Genomic DNA, 22,029 nt, shown 5'->3' on the forward strand with positions numbered 1-22,029 from the left:
AGCTCTGGCTTTAGTGGTGACGTAATTCATACTAGGCTTCTCTCAGTTTACCCACTAGAGGCTGCCCTTTACCCATAAATGATTGGACCATAAACAGGAGAGAGGAGAGCAGAGAAAGTTCTGTGTGTGAATTCAACAAACAAGGTAAAGTAGTAAATTGCTGCTTAACTGAATGTTTGCCTCTGCTACTGCTTTGTAGTTTTTGCAACATCTTCACCACTCTATTTTCTACAACTGTATGTTATGTTTTTTAAAAGAAAATGCAAGAAACTAGAGCTGCATTTTGCATTGCTTTTAGATGTTTTGGATACATAAGGAAAGCTAGAGGGTTAAATTGGAAAGAAGAAGAAGAAGAAGAAGAACGAAAAGAAAAAATCAAAGGGCAATGTGAAAAAAAGCTCAGGCTCATCTGAACAACATCTTACATCATGCAAGTTTCACTACTGAAAACAAATGCATTGTAATGGAACACTCCTGTTCTAGATCTTAGCTTCATGGAGGTTATGGTATTTATACTTCATTTAAAAAAAAAAAAAAAAAAAAAAAAAAAAGTTGCATTTTATTTTGGAGACTGTAGTCTACAGAACTTTAATTGTATCGTGTTGTATCAAAACATGTTTCTATTGTTTGACAACTCCGTTTTAGTCAGTGGGAAAGGCTAAATGACAAAACAGTTGAATTCAGTTTCACAAACAACATCCTCCAAAATGATCCTACAGAATTACCACCTTTGTGATGCCATTTCAACATGAACTGAACATTAGGACAGTCATCTAATATAAAGATACATTCCTTTTTGCGTGGACCTAGCAAGTAAGTGTGGAAAAGGACCTTGAAAGTTTTTTCTTCTGTTTTTTATTGTCTCACTGAATGCTGAATGTGTTATATTGCACTCTTCCCTTTTTTTAAAAAAGAAAATGCGTGCGTGTGTGTGAGAGAGAGAGAGAGAGAGAGAGGGAGGGAGAGGGAGGTTGAGAGATTATGGAATGCTGTGATGTCATCAGCCCAGTCATACACACAAAGACGAGGAGGACCCACAGGCGCTCTGACTCTCTCAGCTTAGTTAGCATACACTGCTGTGGAGCGGCTGTCTACATCCCACTGTGAGTACTTCAGCAAATTCTACCCTTCTTTTACAACCCCCTCTTGCTCTGTAACACTCACTTTCTCCGCTCACTTTCCTGGTTTCCCTTCTCTGTTCTCTTCAATGTGTTTAGCAGACACAAATCTGTATTCCACCAGTGAGATAGTTCTTAGTCTGACAAGCTTTCTTTCCCTCCAAGTGCTGCTTGGAGGAGGTAGCCATTGTTTAACTACCCACTGTGATTGGAGGAGTCCATTTCAATCCCCTTGTTAGAGAAACTGGCTCATGCTGTTCAAGTCTATGACCCTGTTTCTTTTTTTCTTACAACCAGACCAAAATGGAGCCGCTATCTTGTGGGAGTCTTAGGAAGAAAGGAGGAACATGGGTTTGGGAAGGGATGTAGGGAGGGGAAGTGGCGAGAGGGGGAAGGGGGGAGCGGAGGGGAGGGGAAGGAAAGGGGCGAGGTGAGCTGCTGATGACAGAAACAGTCCCATTCCTTTGGAATCTCCTCCCATTCTGGACTACAGTCTTTCTGTCAGTGCAGAAACAGAGGCTTTGGGCTTTTCTGTGTTGATGGTGGGAGGGACAAAATGATCCACTGAAAAGGAATTTCAAAAGAGTTTCTAAAAGAAACAAGCTTCCGTCATCAAGAACTATGTATGACATTGCCACACTGAAAAGGACATAGCTCAATCATACAAAATGTTGCTGTTTTTCTTTCAGGTTGTCCCAACGATGAACTCCAAAGTAAAAGTGACTGCTTAGTGGTGAGGGGAGACTGACCAAGACACAGAAGGGAAAGAGGAAGGGAAAGAGGATTGTGTGTGTATGTGTGTGTGTGTGTGTGTGTGTGTGTGTGTGTTTGTGTGAGTCTAAGCATGGTTATAAGTGTATGTATGTATGTGTGAGATTGTGTAGCATGTGCAAATGCGAGAACAAGCATACGCCTTGATTCATGAAGAAGGCTTTATGCGGCTAAATAAGAGTAGGTTCAATAAGTTGCCAAAGGGTTCAACTAATAACATGAGGCTATAAAGCGCCACTATAAACTGTCCACCTCAAGAAAGCTGCTGGCCAAAGGACAGCGCCACCTCCCTCCTACAGCTGTTCCTGGTGGTAGCAATTAACCCGTACATCCACCACCATGCTGCAGCAGATTTTAAAGGATATGTACATCGACCCTGATGTGCTGGACGCTCTCAATGAGGACCAGAAAAAGACTCTGTTCCTGAAAATGCGCCAGGAGCAAGTGAGGCGCTGGAAGGAGCGAGAGGAGAAGCTGGAGAGAGAAGGCGGGGACACCGAGTTCAAGCGAACAAAGCCACGAAAAGGTAAGCATCCCGACGCATCACCACCTCCTCACCTTTTGTCAACTTCCTGTCAGTCCAGAGCAACAGGGTGCAGCTTCAAGTTTTTCAACACTGACGTTAACAAAGCTCTTGGCTGGATATCATCTGTTCTCCTTCTAAGAACTGGATTCTTAATCTGTTTTGACCGGATGTTAGCATGGTGCCCCCTGAGTTAACTGTGACAAGTGGACTTCTGAAGCACGTGTGCAAGTATTGGCTGTGACAAACAACCTAAACTGACCAATGTTGCCTGTGATCTTAAAAGCTATTTGTCAAAGGATACATTATCTGAGGTCCGTTTGGCTAGTTCTGTCAAATACAATTAACTCATTAAAGTCAGGACTGCTGCAAGCGGACAGGCAAACTAGACAATTGCCTAGGGCCCCAAACTGGATGGGACTCCCAGAGATTGCTGATTTTGGTCCATATCAATGACAATGATGGGACCCATATAGACACTAATGGGCCCCCCTTCTAGTGGCTGCTTGCTAGTGGGGACTGCTGACATTTGGTCAATAATCAACGACACAACTTGAAACCCCCTAAGACACTGCAACAACAACATGTTGGGAGTCTCCCTAATGGGACCCCTGAGATGCCTCTTGCCTATGGCCCCCAGAGTGTCTTGAAACAGCCCTGATTAAAGTGTTTCTTCTGTACACCGAGTCAAACTTCAAAGAAGCATTTGATGTTAACAGATGTTAACATCATACTCACAGATAATGTTAATATTTACACAAGCTAATAGTGTCCGAGAGCTGCTATCAAGACTGTATCTGAATGTTGAATACTGTTCTCACACACATTGCGCTTTTAAGCTCTAAGTTTCACTTGTTACCATACAGGTTTCACTCATGTCTGGAATGTGCGTTGGATGGATGACGAATGAAAACTCTGATGTAACAGATGTAATGATTACAAAGAAGTGCAAGGGGGAAATGTGAATGATATCCTGACATTTGCTCAAAAAGCGAAAGATGATGTTAACAGTATATGCATGGAGCATTCAGACAAAGCACAACAACCAGAAACCACAGGTCTGACTTGAAACTGGTTTGACGCATGCAGAACCTGGCCTGTCTGCATTTTCTGTTGTGTGTCCCAGTAGAGAGTCTTAGTATGAGAAATGCATTGTGTAATGACTGACATACAACATTGTTCTAGTTTTATATTCTTAAGAAGTACTCCCACGTGGAAAGGAAAACAGATTCAGGTAGATGCAGCAGTTGCTGGACCCCCAATAAAATATTAAATATTACATAAATTTACAGCACATTGCAGTTGGTGCATTAACTCTGATTAATACAGTAATGTGATCTGTTTTCTAATCACAAAGCCCCTGATATCAACTGCAGCACAGAGTGAGAGAACAGTGCTCTTTTTATCTCTGAATGACCAAGGCAGCTGTCCTTAGGAGGCTGCACGAAGATCACATGGTTGAAACTCTTCCCCACACAGGCTACTTGGGTTTTGTGCACAGGAAATGGGGGATAGTGCATGTTTCAGTGTTAAAAAAGAAAAAAAAAGGAAGGAAGTCAAGACTCAATCTTTCAAACAATTAGTTGAGGGCGAAACAGGAAGCTTGCAGGAAATGTATGTGTTTGAAAAACAAAGAGAGACTTTGAGTTTATCTGGTTGGCCTTGTGGAAGAGCTCACAGGCTAAGGTTGTTGTTTTGTTTTTTTTGTTTTGTTTTCATTTTTTACACACAGAATGAAGTCAGTGTCCCAATGTCCCGCTCAGTAGACGTTCAGAGCTTACATTTAGCATTCAGCTCTTTCTAATCATGGGACTTCTGCTCTGGTTGAGCTGACTTTGTGGTAATTAGTGTTCATGTGATGGCTGTTCAATTTGATGAGGCAGTTTGCCACATGATTGTTGTAGGAAATTATATTTTAACTCTATGCTGACGTGACATGAGTTATGTCATGTGCACCTGACAAAGGTGTTGTAGTTTTAGCCGTTTGTCCAGGTTGTTAGTTTGTTTATCAAGGTTTGTTCTGACTGCTGTATTCATAGTCATCCTGGTATGCCCTGCTGGAATGTGATCCACAGGGCAGGCTGGCAAAACCAGTTGACTACAAAAGTATGCTATCCTGTTTTCAACCAACATGCTCGCCTTCTGGGCCTGTGTCAGCCGGATTATCTCTATAAACGGACTCTTCTGTGCTCCCAAACATAGTCACAGGGCTATGACATATATTTATATGCATGCAGGCTTGTTAGAACTCAGTGATCTCACATAGACTGATAAGGAGGAGCCAAGTGGGCATGGTAACGTAACATCACATTAGATAAAGATCATGTTATTTGATATTTCTTGAGTTTGAGTCAAAATGGGTGCTAAATCAGACTAACGGGGATTCATAACATTGAATCTGTTTATATTGTCCGTATGACCCTGGGTGTCCTGTCGCATATGTTTGTGTTGAGCCCTGACTCTGTCTAACCAAAACAACAGACCGAACTGATCAGGTGAATAGCTGGTTTCATTTCAAAATGACCACAGCTAAAACTGATAATCACAGAGACCAGAGCACTTATCATAAAGACAGCTTTAACTGTTGGCCAATTACTTTACACATATCTTTCTTGAAGTTATTATTAATTTTTTTCATTTTTATTAAGTGTTATTTTAATATCTTCAGTGCATATTCTCCTTCCCTCACTCTCAGCCATATTCTACTTTCAGTCTTTTTGACCACATTTTTCTTTTCTTTTTTTTTCTTTTTTTTAACAGCTGGCTAAATCACATTTTGTATTTGTGTTTTCAACAGCCAACGGCAAGAGTGTGAACTGGCTGCTCGGTCGGGATGGAGACGTGGCTGTCAATGTGATTGGGGAGGTGGATGAGTTGACCTCCAAGTTCATCTGCTCAGGAATTGTAGAAAAAAAGGAGCCCAGCCTTCAGAACAACACACAGTAATGGCCTTTTTAGTATAAAACACACAGGGACTGATTAGATTACAGGCAAGAGAAGCAGCAGAGGTAGAGCCAAATGTGTGAGCAAATCTGTATGTGTCAGCGTTGGTCAAGGGCATGATTTAACTTTATGGAAAAGAATGTACTCTAAGTGTCAAGGGAAATGACATGGTCTGATTGTGTTTTACAGCCACCCAACTATCCTGAAGATCAGAAAAAACACAGAGCACGTCAGAACTGAGAGGGAAAATCTCCCTCCTACAACACAGCCAAGCATATCGCCTAATTTAAAGGTGTGTAGCTGTTTGTTTGTGTTAAGAAATCTTAAGACAAAGATAAACAAAGGATGGAAAAAATCGGATGTTTTTTTTTATACTTAAAATATTGTCCATTCTTAAATTTATTATCGTTTAATCAAACAACTAACACCTGACCAAGGAATTTAAATGTTACATAATATAATAATATGACATAATATGACATGATACAAAAAAAAAGATTAAGAAGCACTTGTCTGTCAGACTCATTCTGTGGTTCCATATATCCCCAAATTTGATGCTTCTGTCATTTAACTGTTACTTCACATACCTGCAGAGCAGTTTGCAAAAAACTATCAATTAGTCTTTTGAGCACAGCTGGTGAAACTCAATCTCCCCAAAACCTCCCCTGTTAAACTCTCAGTCTTGTCTCAAAATAAGGTGCCGATGATTGGGGATATTTTGTGTATGTGGGCTTTGTGTGTTGATTTTGGAGAGTGGTGTTGGGGCTTGCCTCCTTTTTCTTTTTCTTTGTTTCTATCTCAAAAAGAGATTTGCTGCGTTGTCATGGCTACCCTGCACACACTGAGCAAGAGCAAGCCAGCGTGGATGGTCTCATCTGGCCTGGCCGCAGTGCTTCTCTGAGCTAAAGCTGCTCGCTGCTCATTCAGTGGAAATACGAGGGTCCCCAGCTGGTCTCTGTTTTTTCTACACACTTTTTAAAACATGTTTTTTTTTTTTTTTTTTTTTTGTTTAGTTTTTTTAGATGTCTAAAGACTTTTCATAGCTTGACTAAACTCTTAAAGTTGTTTTCCCCTGCACTGTCCAAGTAGTGGATTGACACAAAAGTTATGGAGGATGACGTGTCGCTTCTCTGGTATCAACTAACGTGTCTCTCCCAACAGGGGAAATGTGAGGAGACGAGCACTTTGCTCCCTCTGCCGGTGAGTTGAAGCAACCGCCTTCTTTAGCTGAGCTGAGCTCTAGCGTTGCATCATGGCCTCATGTGCAATGTCTTTGTTAAACCCACAGGTGTCAGTGAGCGAGCATTCACCAACTACAGCGGCGCAGAAGGTATTTATGAATCAGAGTAATGCTCTTTTTGCTGTGATCCAATAAGCTTTTAAAATATGTTGCCCTCTTTGGCTTCCATTCAAGTTTATTTTTGAATGCCGTCTATACTAAAGAACACCTCTCATTTTTATGATTAACAATTGTCTCTTTAGCTCTTTAAATGTGTCCTATATGTCTTTTCATGGTCCTTCCACCGTCTGTGAGTAACAGGAAATGGTGGTTGAGGCCAGCTGTCCCTTCGCTCCCAGCCTCTCTGCAGATCATCTTTCTCCCAGCTTTCTCTCCCTCCCTGTGTTTGGTCTTGTCTGAGTTGCCGCACCCCTCGCAGCTCTCTCTGGGGAACAGCTGAACCGAACTGTCCTCCCACTGGCTCCATCATCGCTCCAGCCTTACGTTGTCTGGAGAGTTTGCTCTCTGTCTCCCCTTGCTTTCTTTCTGTTTATGTGCATGCGTGTGTGTTGTGTGTGTGTGTGTGTGTGTGTGTGTGTGTGTGTGTGTGTGTGTGTGTGTGTGTGTGTGTGTGTGTGTGTGTGTGCAGGTGACACACTCTGCAAGAACAGCTGAATCACAGAGGCAAGGCAGAATTTCTGGACTGCCCTAGAACAGATGGTTGATGAACTTGATCAGGGAATTAAAACGCCATAGATAGAGAATGCGTCAGTCGCAGATGGATGGGATTGTGGGATAGTCTCCTGAGGTTTGGGCGCGTGAGCTCTGAGCTCTCCTCTGTTCTCAGTTTTTCCCTCCTCCTTACCATAGAAGAAAATGCCTCGTTTCTTATGCCTATGCCTCTCGGCTCTCCATATTACAGGCCCCAGCACATCCCTGGCCCACTCACACTCATGTGGCAATGAACATACACACCTTACGAGGTTTGGCCAGTGTGACAGCCAGGAATTCCCAGCACTAAGCCTCCCCTTACAAGAGTCATTATTTTGTCTTGTTTGTAGATGGAGTGATTTATTCCAGGAAAAGGGGAAGGGCTGGTTGGGTGCTGTTGCTCACGATCATGCAGGTTTTCTCCAGTTTATTCAAAGAGGAGAGGAGAGCAAGAGCAAGAGACTAGGAGAGAGTGAGATTGTTGATTAAGAAGGCGTAAGATCAAGAAGGAAGATTAGCGAGGCAGCTTGATTTTCAAGTCACCTTATAATTTTCTCTCCTCACATCTTTAAACCCTTAATCAGTGGTCATAGTTCTGTGTGTTTCATGATGGCACAGTGTTGTCACTGGAGAACTGTAATTTGGTGAATCATTTATCCAATGATTTAATCAAACATGACAGTAATTCCACTGTATGCGAATTAACTGTCAACACTGATCCCACTCCTCTGTCCTCTTTTGTCACTCTTCACTCAGCAGCCTGAGCTGAAGTCAGCCAGTGCTACCGAGGAGAAGTCAGCTCCCCAGCCATCCATCTGCTCCAGGCCTCCCATGAGAACTAGCCCTGTCAACGTGAGACCAGCTTCTGCAAATGCGCCACCAGGCTACGTCAACACAAGACCCGGCCTCACAAACCCGAGGCCGGCCACCACCACACCATCCTCTTCCTGCCTCTTCCTTCCTTCCAGCACTGCCAAAATAGACTCTGGAATGTCGTCAGCCACCAAAGGCAGCCCGTGCTCACAGGGCCCTCAGAATCCCCAGGAATCACAGGGCGGGAAAGGTGAGTGAACATATAAGAGCCCATGTTTCATCCAAAGTCAAAATAAATATCGCTAATGTCAGGAAATCTGCCATAACTAGTGTTACTTTTCTTACATTTTTACTTTTCTTTTCTTAGACACTAAATCTTTGAGAAAGATGGGACATTCATATGGGCTGCACATTAAGACCACAGTATTGCAACTAGCTTTGATGGTAATCACCACCACTGCTTCTTCTCTGAAAGTAGCAATGCCTGTGTAGAGCTAAGCAGAAGCAGTCTGAGCAAAGTTCATACTAAATAGGTTTCTCAGCGCTGCAGCAATGAAGAAGGATTTATTTCCCCAAACCCAATGCACTTGCCAAATAGTGCTTTAGCCCCCTGGAATCTTTATGGACTGGCAGAGAAAAAGGAGCCTGTGTAGAAGGGGGGGAAAAAAGAGCTTGCGTGACTGGGATTTGTCCCCTGGTACCGCATCCCTTTCTGCACACCTGCTCAGTCTGGGAGGTTCTCTTTTGTCTTGAGTGAATACTAATAGTGAGATTGTCTCCAGATAAGGAGGTGGTTGGTGGTTTAGCCAGATCAAGTTTAATGCCATAAGAGGCATACAGGAAGCATATAACATTGGTTCTTCAGCAATGGCACATAAACAGTCATTTAATATTAGCTGAATAAAGTGTCAGTCATAATATAAAGGTTAAAATCTTAACAAAAATACCTATAGTAAATCCTATAAACCTATATTAAATCATCAGTAAATAATATTTGGAAACAAAAACAAAAATATTGTTTGTGCTAAATTTTAAACGTCACACTCAGCAGTGTATAAAAGTATATGTCACTTGGGTTATATGTTTTATATGACAATATTGTCAGCTCTGTCTTTGCAGAGTAAACAGAGCTACCAGAGTAAACATGTCATGTTGTAATGACATAAGGAGAGTGTGCTGGCAATACTAGCCCAAAACTGCTCCCCTTACTAGTTTTCACATCTTCACAGCCTCGTCTTTGTATAGCACCTTTCTAAAGCATCTGTCAAAGCCACAGACAGTTTGTGGGACTATACTGGGAGCAACTTCTGCACGTGGCACATTCGAGTATCAAACTGCTAACTTTCTAGCTTGGACAACCTGCTCTAACCACTGAGCCACAGCCACAGCCCTGAAATAGACTTTGCTGTAAACTTTACATATTTTATTCACACTATGGCATAAATTAAAAGATTATCTTATCTTAATTAGTATAATAATTCCTTTCTTCCCAATTAAACCCAGGATCCAATTTCATGAACTAACCAAACACTCATTCAACACTCAGTGACCCAGTTATGCATAAAAACTGTCAGTGTACAGATGAAGTTAGCACCATCCAGTGGATATTAAAGATATTGTAAAAAAAAATTAAAATAAAAAAATAAAAAATAAGTCCAGTAAGGCAGAACATCACTATAAAAGTCCCTCTGCTGGAAAAATGCTCATCCTGCAACACACTCGCAACAGAAATATGCTGCAACACTTTCTGGAGGTTACAGACAGCGACGTATTTAACAAGAAAATGTGTCAGTGTAACATTTTCTTTAGATTTTGTCAGTGGTCTCAACTCAACAGGAATTTAGCGACGCTTAAACAGACACTTCCTCCAGACTGAATGACTGTGTTTTCTTTTGACTGTATGCTTCAGTACTTTACAAAGTTGAATTGATTGTATGTACACACACTACCAGTCAAAAGTTTAGACACACCTTCTATTTACATTGTAGATTCTCACTGAAAGCATTAAAACTATGAATTATGCAGTACACAAAAAATGTGAAATAACTCAAAACATGGTCTATACTTTAGATACTTCAGTTTTAGATACAAATAGCCACCCTTCGCTTTGATTACTGCTTGGCATTCTCTGGATGAGCTTCAAGAGGTAGTCACCTGAAATGGTTTTCCAACAGTCTTGAATGAGTACATGCTGAGTACTTGTTGGCCCTTTTGTCTTCACTCACACCAGCAAAACACCCCCACACCATCACACCTTCTTCTCCATGCTTAATGATGGGAATCGCACATGGGAGGACATGGTGGGTGGAACCAAAGATTTCAAATTTGAACTCATCGGACCAGAGCACAGGTTTCCACTGGTCTAATGTCCATTCCCTGTGCTTCTTGACCCAAACAAATCTCCTCTGCTTGTTGTTTGTTGATTTGCAGTCCCCTCTGAACAGTCGATGTAGAGATGTGTCTGCTACTAGAAAGCGTGGTATTTATCTGGGCTCTAATCCGAGGTGATGTTAACATGCAATTTCTGAAGCTGGTGACTCACATGAATTGATAGGACACAAGTTTTTGCAATTTTCTGGACTGACTGACCTTCAGTCCTTAAATTAATGATGGAGTGCCATATATCTTTACTAAGCTAGCTAAGCTGAATTATAACAGTTGTCAAATAGGGCTGTCAGCTGTGTACCAGACTTCTGCATGACACAATTGATGCCAATCGCATTACTGACTGTGGAGGCCATTGGAGTTCAGTGAACTCATTGTCATGCTCAACAAACCAGTTTGAGACAATATGAGCTTTGTGACATGGTGCATTATCCTGCTGTAAGTAGCCGTCAGAAGATGGGTACACTGTGGTCATAAAGGGATGGACATGGTCAACAACAATACTCAGGTAGACTGTGACATGCTCAGTTTGTACTAAGTGGCTTAAAGTGAGCCAAGGAAATATCTCCCACACCATTGCACCACCACCAGCAGCCTGAGCCATTGATACAAGGCAGGATGGATCCATGCTTTCATGTTGTTTACTCCAACTTCTGACCCTGCCATCCAAATGTTGCAGCTGAAATCAAGACTTGCCAGACCAGGCAATGTTTTTCCAATCTTCTATTGTCCAGTTTTGGTGAGCCTGTGCGAAGTTCTGACTTCTCGCATCAACAACACAGCCCCTCACTGGATATTTTTTCTTTTTCGGACCATTCTCTGTAACCTCTAGAGATGGTTGTGCGTGAAAATCCCAGTTGATCAGCAGTTTCTGAAATAATCAGACCAGCCGTCTGGCACCAACAACCATACCACGTTCAAAGTCACTTAAATAAATCCCCTTTCTTCCCCATTCTGATGCTCGATTTGAACTTCAGCACGTTGTCTTGATCTCCTTTACATGACTAAATGCATCAAATTGCAGCCATGTGACTGGCTGATTAGCTATTTGTGTTGACAAGCAATTGAACAGGTGTACCTAATAAAGTGACAAGTGAGTGTATTTCATACCTGAATTTCAGGTAAATCTGTTTGGGGAGGCATGTGTAATGAGCTCAGAGCTTTTAAGGAGATTTATCATGTGGAACTAGAACCATTTTTGGAACCATTTTACAGAGAACAAATAACTAAAATCTGGATACAAAGAAGGAAAAAAATATACAATTTCAATAAATTGTTCTAGCATTTACATGCTGTGCGTGTGTGTGCGTGTGTGCATGCGTGTGTGTGTGTAGATGCACTCACATGAGCAACTGATATCAGATCTCTGGACAATGCCAGGGCAGCAAATAACAGACGAATGCAGGGAGGAGGAAAGAAAGGGAAAGGGAAGGCAAAAGAACAGCTGGTGTGGTTGGAGTTGAGGTGAGCTGAACACAGTGCTGAATAAATGTGTCTTGACTCGGGACAAAAAAAATACTGACGGAGTGTCTGTCCTTGACATGACAGGAAGTTTGTTCCGAGGGGAGGAGACCAGCGAGGATGAGGCTTATGCCTCAGCTGTTTTCTTTTAAATGTGGGTGATGACAAGGATTTCTGCATCCTGTGAACAGGGACCGTGGCACATGAGGCCCTTGTAGAAAAATCACTTGATAATCTGCTTTATTGTTTACAAGCAACCACTTGAGCTGGACCAAAAAGTTCTAAACTCCCAAATCTAATAACACCAGAGCAATTCATTGTATGGAGGTTGGAGGTTGGATACATTTGTATTAATTTCTAGATATTGACAATATGTTGTTGTCAAATATCAGGAAAGCGATGTGATTGTTTTGCAAATTAGTAGATAGAATAAGTTTTCATTATAAACACGTGATTATATTTTTGTCTGACAGGATACACCATCTTAGCTTACCTGTTATGTTGCCACATAGAAACATCAGCTAAAATAAATAAGTGATGAAATAATGAAATAATAATACGATATATAATATAAAAAGAATAAATGTATGTACTTTGAGCAATTCATGTGTGAATTACAAATCACTCAATGAGTTTCCATGCACAACTTCAAACTATCAAACTATGCTCGAAATTCTTTCTGAATGTGGTCCTTATCACAGTTCACATCCAACAGAGAACACCGAGTAATGAACGGGAACATGTCCTCCTCCTCCACACTAGGTGGCGATATGTGTCTTATCAGCAGGTTAATACTGCCTCCTTTCCGGTTGACCTAACATGTCAGATAATAAGCAAGAGAGGTTCATGCAGCAGACCGGAATTTCACACATCAAGATGGATAATAGTACAGTTTTTTTTATTCTCGTACATAATGTGCTACTTCTGGTCCAGATATGATGCATGCTATCTCTCAGGTGGTTCTTCTATCGGCTCTGGTTACCTTCTTTTTCTGTGACCGTCTTTCTTGGATGTTTTTGTTCCAGGGTCATATGCCAGCACAGCGGTTGTGGCACATGCCCATATGCGTTGTCCAGTTGAAAGTCTGATTGAGCATATACGTGCCAGAGAAAATCAATTTCCTATTGCATTTTGTGGGTGCCTAAATCGTATAAGGAGAACTCAGATTTTAGTCGGAATGACGTGTTTACATGCACTTAAATTGTCCAGTTAAAGTTGGATTAAGGCAATAATTCATTTTTTTTTCATGTGCATTTAAACATACTGACTCTTTCTCACCATTTTCTTGTGTGTTTGTTACCTAAAACAAATTCTAAGCTGCCAAGAACTTAATATTTGCAGCAAATAAGCTTTGCAAACAAGAAAAAACTAAAAATTTTGTTTGAACCACTCAACTCACTCACACAACAACCAATGCCACTGAAAACTGGGTGATCAATGATGGATATTACTGATAACTTGGACACATGTTAAAATTGTGTGCCATCTGCTTAAAAATGAAACTGGAAGCCATATTATGGATGATGTTTTTCATAGTGAGTGGAGGGTGGAGGGACAGTGGAAAAATTTGTGTAACTAAACTTAGAGTTGCAGAAATGTGGGTCATGATTTGAGGATAGTTGCGTGACCATGAAAGTGTATCAATCCTTAGTAGCTGTCAGTATGTTAATGCGTGCATTCGTCCGTGTTTGTGTTTATAAACCGTTAACTGTCAGCTCGTCGGCTTTCCTCTCCTCTCTCTTCACCTTCAGAGGGAAGGACACGCATTCCAGCGCTGCTTCCCAACTCTAGCCCGGGGCGACGCTCAGCCAGAGCTGATAAGTGACAGGGGCCCCAGCCCCCACTCAGAGGCCTGCCCCCACGCTTCTACGCACACACACGTACTATCACACACAAACGCACACACCTACACTTCTCTTCCTCCCTGCCCTTCAGTGCAGGCTTGCTAGTCGGGAATTCCCCCTTACCGCCCCACACTACCCACCAACCTCTCCCTCCTCACTGCCAGAGAGGTGGAGGTCTTTTAAGACAGACCCCCAAACATTTATGACCTGAGAGATGAGAAAAAATTCACTTTAAAAATTTTGGATTATTTTGTGTTTTAAAGGTGGTTTTAATGACTGTTTCTGAGGAGTTCAGATGCAAATGCTTTAAGGTTTAAATAAATGCACACTCTCCCCAACCCATAGGACCTAAAAGCCCCCAGTGACAGCATTCTGTTTCCAGACACCACAGGACACCCTCAGAAGGCTCATGGCCATTCTCTTCTCTGATGAGTGAATATATACAGTACTGTGCAAAAGTTTTAGGCAGGTGTGGGGAAAAAAATGCTGTAAACAAAGAATGCTTTCAAAATATAAATAATGATTGTTTATTTTTATCAAATTCCAAATCAATATTTGGTGTTACTACTCTCTACCTTCCAACCAGCATCATCCTTATAGGTACACTTGCACAAAGTCAGGGAAGGAAACTGAGTGCAGCAGATGAAAAACACATAAAGCTTATTTCCCTTTGAAACTGGAAGATGTCCAGCAGTGCCATCAGCTCAGAACTGGCAGAAACCAGTGGGACCCAGGAACACCCATCTACTCTCTGGAGAAGTCTGGCCAGAAGTGGTCTTCATGGAAGAGTTCTAGCCAAAAATCTCCCAACTCAGCGACTCAACTATGCACGACAACATGGGAACTGGGATCAGAAAAATGTCAGCAGGTGCTCTGGACACATGAGTTAAAATTTGATATAATAGTTGGCTGTAGCAGAAGACAGTTTGTTCACCGAAGGGCTGGTGAGCGGAACAATAATGTGTCTGCAGGCAACAGTGAAGCATGTTGGAGGTTCCTTGCAAGTTTGGGGCTGCATTTCTGCAAATGGAGTTGGGGATTTGGCCAGGATTAATGGTGTCCTCAACGTTGAGAAAATCAGCAATACCATCAGGGGCCCAAATTTATTCTGTAGCATGACAAAGAACCCAAACATACAGTCAAGGTCATTAAGAACTACTTCAGCATAAAGAAGAACAAGAAGTGGGTCCCCACAGAGCCCTGGTCTCAACATCATGGAGTGTGTCTGAGATTACATGAGGAGACAGAAGGAGTTGAGCAAGCCTTCATCCACAGAAGATCTGTGGTTAGATCTCCAAGATGTTTGGAACAACCAACCAGCCGAGTTCCTTCAAAAACTGTGTGCAAGTGGACTTAGAAGAATTGACTTTAAGGCAATGGGTCATCACATGGGTCATAATATTGGTTTGATTTGATCTGTTCATTCACTGCATTTTGTTAACACTTCCAATTTTGAAAGCATTCTTAGAGCATTTTGTCACACCTGTCTAAACCTTTTGCACAGCACTGTATAGATAGATAGATAGATAGATAGATAGATAGATAGATAGATAGATAGATAGATAGATAGATAGATAGATAGATAGATAGATAGATAGATAGATAGATAGATAGATAGATAGATAGATGTGTGTACAGTAGGTATGATAGATGCCCATATCAAACCTTCTTTGTCACTCCTCACATTTTCCCTTTGTCTCTGTGTCTCTCTATATATTAAGCATTCCACTCAGACCTTCACCAAGGCTCTGGGCTTAAAAACTCTCTGACCATTAGTGTGTGTGTGTGTGCATATCAGTGTTTGTGCGTATCTCTGTATGTGTGCGTTCGTGCCTGAATGTGTGTCAGCCTCAATTGCTGGAGCTTATCCAAGGTTTCCGTGGTGACCACACAACACAACGAGACAATCAGAGGCAAGCCCACGCAGCGTGGCGAGAGGACATTAACACAGGAACCGCAGGTCAGGGGGCAGAGGAAGCCAGGGCAAGACAGGGGAGAGGAAGATGAAGAGGAAGGTAGAGGGAGGTGGCAAAGCCACAGGGAGAGGGGCAAGAGAGAGTGAGAACAAGGAGAGTAAACAACAATAAACAATAACACAACCTTAAAGGCTACTTTAGGTCTTTTCCTTTCATGCCTGCAAGACATCAAGAGCTTTAAAGGTTTCCTGGCCCCAGGAGTGCCTGTGTGGTTTTGGCTGTACCCCACCTCCGTGTGCTGTGCTGTGGTGTTAGTCAGAGATGGCTGCATGAGTGACTGAATCCATGAGCAGCATGTGTGAGGGTGCGTGTCTGTGTTTATGTGTGCAAGAGCATGCACGGACGTGAATGTAACATGAGAATGTATGCGTCTCCTGAAATGTAACTGTTAGAAGCTGTGTGTATGCTTGTGCATGTTTCATTTTATTTTGTGTACTTGTGTGTGTGAGAGTGTGTGCTTGTGTGTGTCTGAAGCCATGCACGCGGGTGCTCTCACATATCTCTGTCCCCCGGGATGACGCTAAAAATATGTGGCTCCTCAAGCCTTCTGGTGTCTGAGCAGCGTCTGTCTGCTTTCCATTGCCGTCCCTGCGGCCCTCCCTCCCCTTCGTTACTCCTGTTCCCTCCATTCCTCCCTCAATTACACCCTCTCCCAAACACAGTATCTCGGCAAGCACACACACACAAACTACACCCAGCTGTGTCCCTACTACACTTCCACTGAGGATGACCTCTGCTCAGCCAGAGTGGGATAAAGGGAGGCGAATGAAAAGGAGACATAAAAGAAAAAGAGTGACGAAAGATCCAGGCAGAGCATTTGGAGAACAGAAATGTTCCAATAGTGAAGAAACACTGGATTTCTGCTAGTACAACGTTGTTGAATGTGCACTTTTCGTTTTCATTCACATATACAATGTTAATATGTATATTTTAAAGGAACACATCTGTTGACATAATGTTTTCTGGTCCACAAAGAAAACGTTAGGTCACTTATACACTAATACACTTAATGAAAGATCCAAGTTTCGTGTATAAAAGAAGGAAATGTTATGCATGTCATTTGAGATCACAGACAGAGTTTACAGACAGTTTCGAATGCAAACTTAAAACAAATCAATGTGGATGTTTCATCTCTCTGTATGTAACAGTTCGGTTGTTACCCATGGAGCACTAAATGAAGTCACAATCTGTCTTTTTCAGGTATTGCTGCATCAGAAACATCTCGGAGTGCTGCCGGGACATCAGAGAGTGCACCAAGCTGCAAAGGGCGTGGCCGTGTGGCTCAGCTCATGAAAGCCTTTAACGCTAATAGCACCACAACCCCAGTACAGACCCCTCCCCGTGGTATCAAGCCACCTCTTCCCAGCAAGCCTAGCCACTTACGTCAGACAACCACACCAACCGTCAGGTAATCCTTGAGTGGGCACCCATCCAGCATCATGTGTCCCCGTGATTCAAATAAAGCCCCACCAGACATTTTCAGACACCAAATGTGGAACCACTGGGTTATCGCGATGGAGAACTCCAAAGGGAGCTCAGAAATGGCAATGTTCACATTGTTCCCAAAGCACAGCGATGGAAATGCTTGAATGTAATGCTTTTCTTTTCTTTTTGGATGCTGCAGTACTGTAAACACTATTTGTGGGAAAGCAATTCCAAAGCAGTTAATTGCATTTGGATAATATTTTTGTTTATCAAACAGTTCTTCTACCTTTTGCCAGGGAATTGATGAATGTCACATGACGATGGTGTTTCCACTTTGTGCAACATGAAAAACACACCAAAATACTAATGTTGTTCTGATGCACAGATTTCAGTCCTTTTCACAAAGCTTGTGCACACAATAGCTCCATAATTATCACCACCTACGAGACAGTATATATTAGCTCATGCACACACATGTCAGGTTTAGTTTTTTCCTCCTATATTTTTGGTCACCTTAAACAAAAGAATGGGCATGGGCAGACATAATGAGGTGAAAGAAGGTACAGTAGGGTCCTCCTTCATCTTGCTGTCTCCTCCCAGGGAATAGTGTAGGGTTGTTTATTTGTTACAGTGCAATGTATGTCTCCCTCTGTCACCTGGCAGGAGTCTCATTGCGACCTGTTGTGGACCAATGACAGTGCCAAATGCACTCATCTGTCACTCCCAGCGGATCAAATCCTGGCAAGTTAGACAGTTGCTGCCAAATAATCCAGCTCTGTGTTGCTGTTCTTTATTTTCTTTCCATCCTATTTTTGAGTGGTTGGACTTTTTTGTTGTTGTTGTTGTTGTTTTTGCATTTTCTATAAGGAGGACAACATTTTGTAATGGGATATTTAACTGCGTTACAACATTGGTCACTTGTTTAATAGAGACATCTGGATCTTTAATGTCAAGGTTGTACGGTGCAGTCAAATGAAGAATAAAACTACATATTTTCTATACCTAATCTTTGTCTTTTTTATTGTTTCTTGAATTTCTCTCACGCTCTTGCATTCTTATTCTGTTTATGTATAAAACGTCTATCTTCATAATCCCATAATGACATAATATTTTTTTATTTACGAATTTCATAGCTTGAGGGCAAACATGTTAATATCATCAATTATCTATAAAAATATTATAACACGTATGTCAGGCAGTTGGAGCCGGTTTACTGAGAATATATGCATTTTTAAATGTCCAGTCTCAGCAAATAGCTCTACGTGCTTCACCACGGTCAGTGTTAAATTTTAATTTGAATTTCATCAGGGCAGCTGATAGTCCCTCATGCAAGTTGCTGCTGTGTTTGAGCAATCTATCTTAATATACACTAATGCGCTACAAGCTTGCAGACGAAATTCAAATCTTAAATCAACCTAAGCTAAAATCAAGGTGCATTTTCACATTTTCGTGTGTGATTTCCATTGCAGATTGCTGGTATCTCGGCTAATGTTTGGCAGCTGGCTAATCTGTTCAAGGAAACTCTCCACTGCAACAAATTTGGCTATAGAAATTTGGCTATAATAAAAGCAACACTCCAATTTTTACTTATTTTCTTGAGCTGATATACCTCCTAATGATTAATGATGAAGTAAAAAAACGCCCTCTGCTGTGGTGCTGCACCATTATAAACAAAATTTAGACAGACAGTAGATAGGATTTTGTGTCCATGTTTTGTCATTTGTAACGTTTATAGCAAAAGTGGTGCTTGTGTCACGGGAACTACAAGATGTGAGATATGCAGCATGTCGGTTTAAAATGAGAGAGTATATGTTATTGTGAAATGTATTTCCTACCTGTGGATGTTTGTTTTTTTTTTTGTTTTTTTTTTGTTATTTTGTTTTTTTTAAATGAATCAAGAATGGGAGGAGCCTCTGCACACACACGTGGACACACACAAGTGCAGGCATGTACACACAGATGTTCAGAAAGACAGGGAGCACAGTCATATTTCATTGCGCTACAATGAGTACATCTGTAATGCAACACTGATGTGTTGTAACTGGGTGAAATTGTTCCAGAGAAGTTAAAAGAGTAATGTCTCATCAAGTGCTGCATTCACAAACACAAACACTTGGAATACCTTCATCACTGCATTTTTCTATAGAGCGCACTTAGAGCTGTTTTGATCCAGCTGAATGCTTAAGTGTCTGGCCCCTGGAACCAAGTGAGCCTCCACTTGACCACCAGTTAGAGATCATCTTCATCCTTGATAAATGATAACTATTAATCTCAAACTGATTTCTCTTTTAATTTTTGTTGCCTCTTCAAGTCTGTAGAATGTTCCAGATGGATAAATAGATGAAAGGATTGTTGACAATTAATTGCAGTAATTAATTGTAGACTGCACATGTGTTATACATCAGAACAACATGGGTCAAGTGTCCATTAAGTGTTAGTTTAGTTGTCTTTAGATGGGACTTGCATGGTCGTGGTAACAACATGGGAATTTATGTACCTAAAATACTTGGTGTTGGAGTGGTAACATCAGCTGTAAGTCCTGAGAACACCAGTGTTAGGCAACTGTTAATGCCTAGAAGCCATCAACCAGGTCATTAGTCTCAAAAGTCTTAAAGTCTTAAAGTCTTAAAGTTGAAAGAGAGTGTTTGGAATATCAGTATTTTCCTCAGATATATTATGAAACTTCTGACAACTCTATATGACTAAATAACAACATATGAGCTTGTTAATAACTTGTTAATTTGGAGCTTTCCATGAATTTCTTGTTTCACAGTCATGGTCACCACTAGAGGAGAGGGCGATCATATGCTTTTCCTCATGAACACTGTAAACATGTCCCATTTAAAGACGGAAAATATTTCTTTATGGAGCAAAAATACACGACCTATAACATACTCATGATAGTTGAAACACACTGTTGAAACAAAATCAGGGTGACTTTTTTTATTTTTCAGTATCCTGAGACAACACTTAATTCTGGCACATAAAATGTTCCTTTGAAGCATTTAAAAAGGCCAGTAACACTACTTTTGACCTATTCCTTTGTGTCAATTCACTATCAGTTATACAGTAGCTTCCTAGTGGCAAAGAATGTATTGCAAACAAAGCACTGTTGTCTGCACATACATGGAACTTATTTCTGTGCAGGTCCACACAGAGGTAGGCACCAGTGCCACTATTTATATTCTTTACGGTAAAATTCACAAAGGGTAACTTATCTTTTAAGATTTATAACATAACTGTTAGTGAAACACAAATAATGTCCTCTTGTGCACACTGTAGGTTCTTGTGCAGCACACTGAAAATGCTGAAGCACGCAACCGTGCTATGCTGCCTAGATCTCCATCTCCCAATGAGCCCAACAATGGCTGTGGCTGTTCTCTGATGCGCAGGGACATCGTCGAGCAGTTTCCAGGAGATATCTGTGGCGAGTCCCTTGGTATGCCCCCCCCCACACACACACACACACCACACACACACTTCTCTTCTTCATCCACCGAGCCTGGCCACTGCTGTCGTCAGGGCCCTCCGACGGGAGATAAAAAAAGAGGCTGTTGTTGTCTCCTCGCAGGAGAGATGGACGCCTGTTTTCCTCTTTCTTTTTTTGCCTCACTCATTTCACACTCACAGAAGGGTAAGTGTGTGTGTCTGTTTGTGTGGTGGGGGGGGGGGGGGGGGGGGGCAGAAAAAAGAAAGAAAGAAAGAAAGCTATACTGCGTGTTGTGGCATTCCACCACACCACCAATAACCAGCCCACCTCCCCCTCCTCCAACACCAGCCCCATCCACAGCACCCCAAGTAGAGAAGGAAACAGTGAGCAAGGAGAGAGTAGAGAGGAGAGGGGGGCCAGGGCCATGTGATATAGAGAGCATGCGGGCACAGCTTCACCCCCAGGCAGAATGAACGGGGGCCTGCTGTGTCTCTCCTGCATGATTAATCTGGCTAAGGGGCAGGAGGACTGCCACAGCCCTGCCTGCATTAACTCCCTACTCTCCAGGTCCACAGGAATACGCACAAACTCACACACCCGCAGTATACCTATGGTCAGGCACAGGCTAATTCACACATGGTGCTATGCGTGTGTATAACTAGCACAAACAACCGCTAAAGTTCATTCCTACTGAGGTATCAGATTCTGAAAGTTTAAATGTATATGTCTTTTGCCAAGGGCAGCATGTAACTTGTGTATACACTGACACAACACTGATCCTTCTGCATGTCGGCAAACGGTACAGAGCGCCATGAGGTGTGAGGCCGTTCAATAGTGCTGGTTTTTAGCGAGTTCTGGGTTTCTCTCACTCATCCTCCTGTATGACCTCTGTCTCACAGACGAGTTTGTCTTTTGTGTAATTCCTAGAGGCGGGTCCAGGACATGTGTCTTATTTTTCAACATTCTCCACGATGAAAAATATCTGCTGCGCGCTGGTCAATTTTTCAAACAGAGTGTAAGGACTGTGCATCGGGACTATCACAGTATAACACTCAGTTAATTTAGACATGATACCGCCATAACTGTCCAAGGCACTTGGACACATGACTTATTTCATGGACCGTCCTGGAATGGTATAGTCCTGTACTAAAGCTGTGAGCTCTTGTGCAACAGTGGAGACAGAGAATCAAAAGGCAGGCAGAGGGTTAACATCCTGCAGTCCGCTTCACATTAACTGGAAAGGAATGAAGTGTCAAGCATGTTTTCACCACAGCGAGACGGTCAAAACCCCACCCCCCACCCCTCCACACACCAATCAGTCACCCCTTAGCCCCCTCCCCCTCTCCCCCCACGCACACTCCCAACAACCTCCCACAGCCATGACCGAATTATTTTCCAGCCTCCCGAGAT

At 42.1% G+C, this 22,029-nt stretch overlaps 1 protein-coding gene across 2 annotated transcripts; it reads left to right on the top strand.

The window, feature by feature from the left end:
- Window positions 1-995: 995 nt before the first annotated feature.
- zgc:100829 (uncharacterized protein LOC445149 homolog) lies at window positions 996-18,195 on the top strand. 2 transcript variants are annotated; one of them, XM_047607062.1, is made up of 8 exons: window positions 996-1,103; window positions 1,808-2,415; window positions 5,210-5,354; window positions 5,545-5,647; window positions 6,517-6,555; window positions 6,644-6,685; window positions 8,042-8,348; window positions 16,965-18,195. In XM_047607062.1, the coding sequence occupies exons 2-8, from the start codon at window positions 2,229-2,231 to the stop codon at window positions 17,174-17,176; spliced, it is 1,035 nt and encodes a 344-aa protein (XP_047463018.1). In that variant the 5' UTR covers window positions 996-1,103; window positions 1,808-2,228; the 3' UTR covers window positions 17,177-18,195. The 2 variants fall into 2 exon arrangements, with proteins under 2 accessions (XP_047463018.1, XP_047463019.1); XM_047607063.1 differs by having other exon boundaries at window positions 8,045-8,348.
- The last annotated feature ends 3,834 nt before the right edge of the window (window positions 18,196-22,029 follow it).

This window comes from Mugil cephalus, chromosome 15, assembly GCF_022458985.1.
Source record: "Mugil cephalus isolate CIBA_MC_2020 chromosome 15, CIBA_Mcephalus_1.1, whole genome shotgun sequence".
Classification (NCBI taxonomy): Eukaryota; Metazoa; Chordata; class Actinopteri; order Mugiliformes; family Mugilidae; genus Mugil; species Mugil cephalus.